The sequence below is a fragment of the Centroberyx affinis genome, unplaced genomic scaffold (genome assembly GCF_046629955.1).
Source record: "Centroberyx affinis isolate AG114_WGS23_722 - 3 ecotype Tasmania unplaced genomic scaffold, CSIRO-AGI_Caff_v1 ptg005775l_1, whole genome shotgun sequence".
In the NCBI taxonomy this organism is placed as follows: Eukaryota; Metazoa; Chordata; class Actinopteri; order Beryciformes; family Berycidae; genus Centroberyx; species Centroberyx affinis.
The window spans coordinates 99669-105668 of record NW_027282927.1 but is presented as its reverse complement, the minus strand read 5'-3'; the positions used below and the strand labels follow the sequence as shown (position 1 = coordinate 105668).

The 6000-nt window shown below is 42.7% G+C and overlaps 1 protein-coding gene across 1 annotated transcript in view; it reads right to left on the bottom strand.

The window, feature by feature from the left end:
• Positions 1 to 1281: 1281 nt before the first annotated feature.
• LOC139667812 (calcium-transporting ATPase type 2C member 1-like) overlaps positions 1282 to 6000 on the bottom strand; it is a gene marked incomplete at its 3' end in the record, with an annotated part of 49856 nt that continues 45137 nt past the window's right edge. Inside the window, exons 10-13 of the mRNA XM_071547286.1 lie at positions 4245 to 4320; positions 3863 to 3929; positions 2350 to 2474; positions 1282 to 1379 (exon numbers count right to left, since the gene is read on the bottom strand). Of these exons, the coding sequence (XP_071403387.1) occupies positions 1282 to 1379; positions 2350 to 2474; positions 3863 to 3929; positions 4245 to 4320 (366 nt within the window). The remainder of the gene's footprint in view (positions 1380 to 2349; positions 2475 to 3862; positions 3930 to 4244; positions 4321 to 6000) is intronic.

Below are 6000 nucleotides of genomic sequence, written 5' to 3'. Positions count from 1 at the left end.
GTGTCCGTTTGCATCCAGCTGAGCTTTGACAGCAGTTATTAGTATATTCAAGTTTCTATTATGGTGTCATTATATTATAAAGACGCCATCAGGCCCAAGAGTAGAAAATGTCCCCTGGAACAATCTGTCACGGTCACCCAACCCATTTTCCCAGCATGCAGCTGTAGCTTGCACAGCAGGGAAGTGGGGCACACTGTTCTCTCTGCTTCCTGGCTGGGGGAAACTCAAACTAATGTTCTGCACCAGACCGAAGCTCCTCCGGCTCACAGCAACTCATTTCACTGACGTTCCCATTTCAGTCGAGGCACTGCATTGTCACGATAATCAAAATATCAACACTGCTTCAACACCGCTGCAAAAGACTGAATTCAATATTGAATTTTAGAAACATTCAATACTTTCACCAATGAGTTCTGCAAGAAATTCCAATTTAAAGTGGCCTCTAGAGTAGTGACTCTCAGCCTTTTTCATATCAAGGACCCCGTAATTTAGTCCACATCGGGGCCACGGACCCCCATTTGATGAGATTTTGTCTCTTGGACCCAAATCTGTGAATATTTTTAATGTTAGATATGATTTTGTCCAGAATCCCATGACTGTCTGTATTGTAGGTAGAGAGATAACAGAGAAACTACGATCAAAACAGTCATTCTTCTACATTCTCCAATTGTGTTAACTTCTTGTAAATGAAATAATGCTGAAGTTTAACCATTCATCAATTTGACTGGGGACCCCCTGGAACCCCCTCAAGGACCCCTGGTGGTCCACGGACCCCACGTTGAGAACCACTGCTCTAGAGGATGTAAACGCTCAGACTCAGACTCAGACTGGAAACATTAAAAGAAGCAGCAGCAGGATTGGAGCAGACTGGCTGGTCAGTCTGGCTCTGGACAGCAGACTTCAGCAGCTGAACACATTCACCAAACATTCGTCAATCAGTCCAGCACGTCTTCAACTGGATCCCAGTCCAAGGTTTAATAACATAAAGAAAGAGATTCACTTCAAAACAATTCAGCAGCATGACTATTTTTTTTATATCTTGTCAGAATCTGCTTTGTCGGCGTTCCTTTATGTGCTAGAAGTGATTTTCAGACTGTTCCTCCAGACAATGGCAGTGAATGGAGAGAGAAAAAAAACACAATTCTCCAGTCTCCTCTACCGGAGCAACAGATCACAGAATCACTGATTTGGGGGTTTTATCATGGAGGAAGAGACACGACCCAAGACTCTACCAAGAGTCACACAAGAGATTTAAAGTTAGCATTGGTATTGCAGCCAGACCTCGGCATGCAGTCCGTCTGAGGTGAACAGCTGAGTGACCGTCATCTCATTCTTGGTCAGCGTTCCCGTCTTGTCCGAACAAATCACGTTGCAGCAGCCTGAGGGAGAGAGAGAGAGAGAGAGAGAGAGAGAGAGAGAGAGAGAGAGAGAGAGGAGGAGAGATGTTAACAGAGGAAGTAACGGACAAACTCGTCTTATTGATCTGCGGTCTAATCTACAGAACTGATCGCACCACAAGACAACATAAACACAAACAACAACGGTTCATGGAAGTCCGTTCATTTTGTCCGACTACAGAAGCGTGGGCTGATATCGATCGGTTATTTGGTTTCCTGGTTCGTTGGCTGCAGCTGAACTTTTGATGGACTTCACCCATCAGTAGCCAATCAACAGCATTAGTGCTCAGCCTCACTGTGGTGTTTCTGCACTGCCCATCCCACAGATCACCTGTCAATCAAACAGTGTGGGCGGAGCTTGGATTTTCTGTTGCTGCAGTTTGAGTTTCTCTCTTCTTTAGGGCTGCAACTAACGATTATTTTCATTGTCGATTAATCTGTCGATTATTTTCTCGATTAATCGATTAGTTGTTTGGTCTATAAAATGTGGATCAGTGTTTCCCAAAGCCCAAGATGACGTCCTCAAATGTCTTGTTTTGTCCACAAGCCAAAGATATTCAGTTTACTGTCATAGAGGAGGAAAGAAACCAGAAAATATTCACATTTAAGAAGCTGGAATCAGAGAATTTTGACGTATTTTTCTTAAAAAATTACTCGAAATTACCGATTAATCGATTATCAAAATAGTTGGCTAGCTCTACTCTTCTTTGTCTGTTCAGCCATGGTGGCTATCGCTGCTCATGCTAACTACCCAGTTCTTCTTCTTCTGTTGATTCCAAACAAACCGGAAATGCAAAACGCATCACTTCCACACCGGCTGCTTAGAAAAGCTTTCATCAACTGAGTACAGGTTGGATCGCTGTTGAGTTAGAGCAGGCAGCGATAAAGAGCCGCAAAACAAACATGTATTTGAGGGAAAATGTCACGGATTATAAAAAACACATGATCGTACCAAGTGTTTCCACGATGGGAAGCTTCTTCACGATGGCTCTCTTCTTCACCATGCGCATCACGCCCAGGGCCAGCGTGACCGTCACCACGATGGGCAGGCCCTCTGGGATGGCAGCTACCGCCAGGCTGGAGGAGGGGGGGGGGGGGGGGGGGGCATGATCAGTAATCAATAATCAACAAAACGGGTCACATCGCACTTCAAGTGAGTCGGTAAGGTAATGCATCCACAGCACATTATAAGCACACAGGATAGTCACACTGAATGTTTTGTCTACTGGCCACACTGGCTGTACATTCACTAATTCACTGGCCGCTTTGACTTTTTCACACTTTTATAATAGAACTGGGTTTTCCTTGGAAGTCTTTCCTTGTATGTTTCAAAGCTCTAAGGCTGGTGGTGATAGGTAGACAGTGGTGGAAAGTAACTAAGTACATTTACTCAAGTACTGTACTTAAGTACAATTTTGAGGTACTTGTACTTTAGTATTTCCATTTTATGCTACTTTGTACTTATACTCCACTACATTTTAGAGGGAAATATTGTACTTTTTACTCCATTACATTTATTTCACAGCTATAGTTACTAGTTACTTTTCAGATCAATATTTTATATTTAAAACATTTCATCATCTTTATAAAATAACTATAAAATAGCATTGTTATAGATTAGACTACCCAAAAGTATAGCTAAATTGTTAAGATTAGCTTCACATTGACAACTTTAAAATGCTGCTTACATGTACATGTATGTCAATAAATCAGTATTAATATTCCAATAATTTATGAAAAATATAACTCTCTAAATGGGGACAGTTTGCATAATGAGTACGTTTACTTTGATACTCTAAGTACATTTTGCTGCCAATACTTATGTACTTTTACTTAAGTAAGATTTTGAATGCAGGACTTTTACTTGTAATGGAGTATCTTTACATTGTTGTATTGCTACTTTTACTGCAGTAAAAGATCTCAGTACTTCTTCCACTACTGTAGGTAGAACAGGTAGGCTGTCTTGAAAAAATCTGTTTTTCTGTGTCTTGCTCTTCCTGATGTTTGTTCTATATCATTCTGTTCTATGGTTGATTGCTGATCAATTAGTTTTAGTTCGGCTCATTCTGTGCACAGTCCTCTGAGACAGGCTGTGATAAAGGACTGGAGAAATAAACAAACTAGAACTGGACCTCAGACTGATGGCTGGGTGTCTGGCAGGGTTCACTAACTTGGCTGGTGGCTGCTTCCCCTTCATTATCACCAGAATATAACACAACATGCTGTGTAATATGTACATGAGGTGCAAAAATGTAAGCGTCATAACAGATTCATGATGTATTATACTGGAAAAGCGAAACAAGTCAAAAGCATGCATTTTTTACATAATGTCAGAACACTGCATACTACTATCTCCTCATTATATATTGTACTGTTCTTGCTTTATACCGTCTGGTAAAGCACTTTGTAAACTCTGCCTCTGTGTGTGTGTGTGTGTGCAGGGTGTGTCTGTTGATTCAGTTCACCTGACTCCGATAGTGAACATGTCCAGGATGCGTTTCCCCTGCAGCCAGCCCACCAGCATGATCACTCCTGAAACACAAACCAGCCTGAGGACATGTGCGTACGCTGCTGAGGCTGAAGACTGACACAGTACAGGTATTAATGAGCGAAAAAGAAGGAGGAGAAAGAGAAAAATGCTCTCCGCACACTTCTGTCAGATGAAGAAGTACTGTTTATTCAGCTAAGGTCCATTAACTCAAAGCTTAGCTGAACACAAACAGAACTTTTGCATCTGACAGAAGTGTGCGGAGAGTGTTTTTCTCTTTGTAGTGTCATGCCTTATTCATTTCTGGGTGTGCGATTGATTCTGTATCACTGAGTGGAAAACTAACTAACATACTCTACCTATGATGCCGAAGGAATAGAGCGAGAGCTGCTTCCCCAGCAGGTCCATGCTCTTCTGTAACGGAGTTTTAGGGGCCTGAGCACAACAAACACACAGGAAACATGAATTATACTTTAAAAAATCATACGTGAGGGACATTTTTATAGAAAGATGGACACCATTAATGGAGGCAATAGGGGACCATTGGGATTGATAATGGAACGACCATATACTTTTATTTTTAGATAAATAATATGGATATCTTTCTGTATATTGGACTGAATATGTGTGTCTATGTAAGGTGAACTTGTATATAGCCCATGTTTAGTTTAGTTTTGATATGTGTTATTTACGTTAGTTATTTTCAGTATTGTTATTATTATTATTTTCATTATCTCAATTGTAACCCCTTGTAAAGGAAACTGTCAACCTATGTTGAAATATTTTTGATGTAAAAGGGGATGTGAGAAATAACCAAATAAAAAAATAAGTTTAAAAAAAAAAAAAAAAAAATCAGACGTGTTCATAGGTGCCTGACTGTGTGTTCAGACTGTGAGCAACACGATAACAAGTCAGCATCAGTCCATTCATCTCCAACCAGGGAAACGTTGGGGCTATGATATAGCCCTGGTTCTCTGAGGGAGAGAACGAGACGTCACCACATATGGGATACGCCTTCCTGAGGCGCTTTGCTCCGAAGTCCTCTAAAACCACGCCAGAATGGCTGATTGAGCTGTCAATCATCCCTCGTCAACCGAGCATATATATATGATGTGACAGCAGAAATTACCTCATTTACCCTTAATTCGCGGTGGCCAGAACACACTGAGGCACCGGACAGGGCGAGGCCCTCTGTGGTGACGTCTCGTTCTCTCCCTCAGAGAACCAGGGCTATATCATAGCCCCAACGTTCTCTTTCAGTCGAGACCTCGACGTCACCACATATGGGAACATATACCCCCCACGACGAGCCCGTCCGCGTCCCTAACCACACAGAGGAGATAAAAACCACATCTCGTGGCCCATAACACTATGATTGATGATACTGATGCGCTGACCTGAATCATGGGGATCAATAAACTAAGGCAAGGATGGCCGTGGGGAAAATATGTATATATATAGTGGGCTATAAAAATAGGCTACATATATAACTTATGAAGGTGCTTGTGGGTTACAGGACGTCATTACTGACAACACACTATGCGCAACGCTCTGAGTGACATCCAGATTGTAGAAACGGGCAAAGGTATGAGGGGAAGCCCAGCTGGCTGCCGCACAAACATCCTCTATGGATAGCCCATTCACAAGCGCCACCGAAGCTGCCATGCCACGTGTAGAGTGTCCGCGTAGCCCCTGTGGAAGCTCTTTCTGTGCCAAACTGTAGGCCATGGAAATAGTATCCACTATCCAATGCGCCAAGCGTTGTTTGGAGAGAGCGCGACCCTTAGTCTGAGCTCCAAAACATATGAATAACTGCTCAGAGCTCCGCCAGTCTTTCGTATGGTTCACGTAAATGCGCAAGGCTCTGACAGGACACAACCTATTCAAAACCTGCGCATCCTCCGACGCAAACGGAGGGGGAGAAAAAGCAGCAAGCCTAATAATCCTCGTCCTGTAGTGAGAGGAAATATTTTTGGCTGATATGCTGGATTGGGGCATAGTGTCACACTGCTATCCTCTTCTGCAAATTGCATACACACATTGTTAACAGACAGAGCCGCAAGGTCCCCCACGCGCTTCGCAGAGGTTGTAGCCAAGAGAAACCCTGTCTTTAAG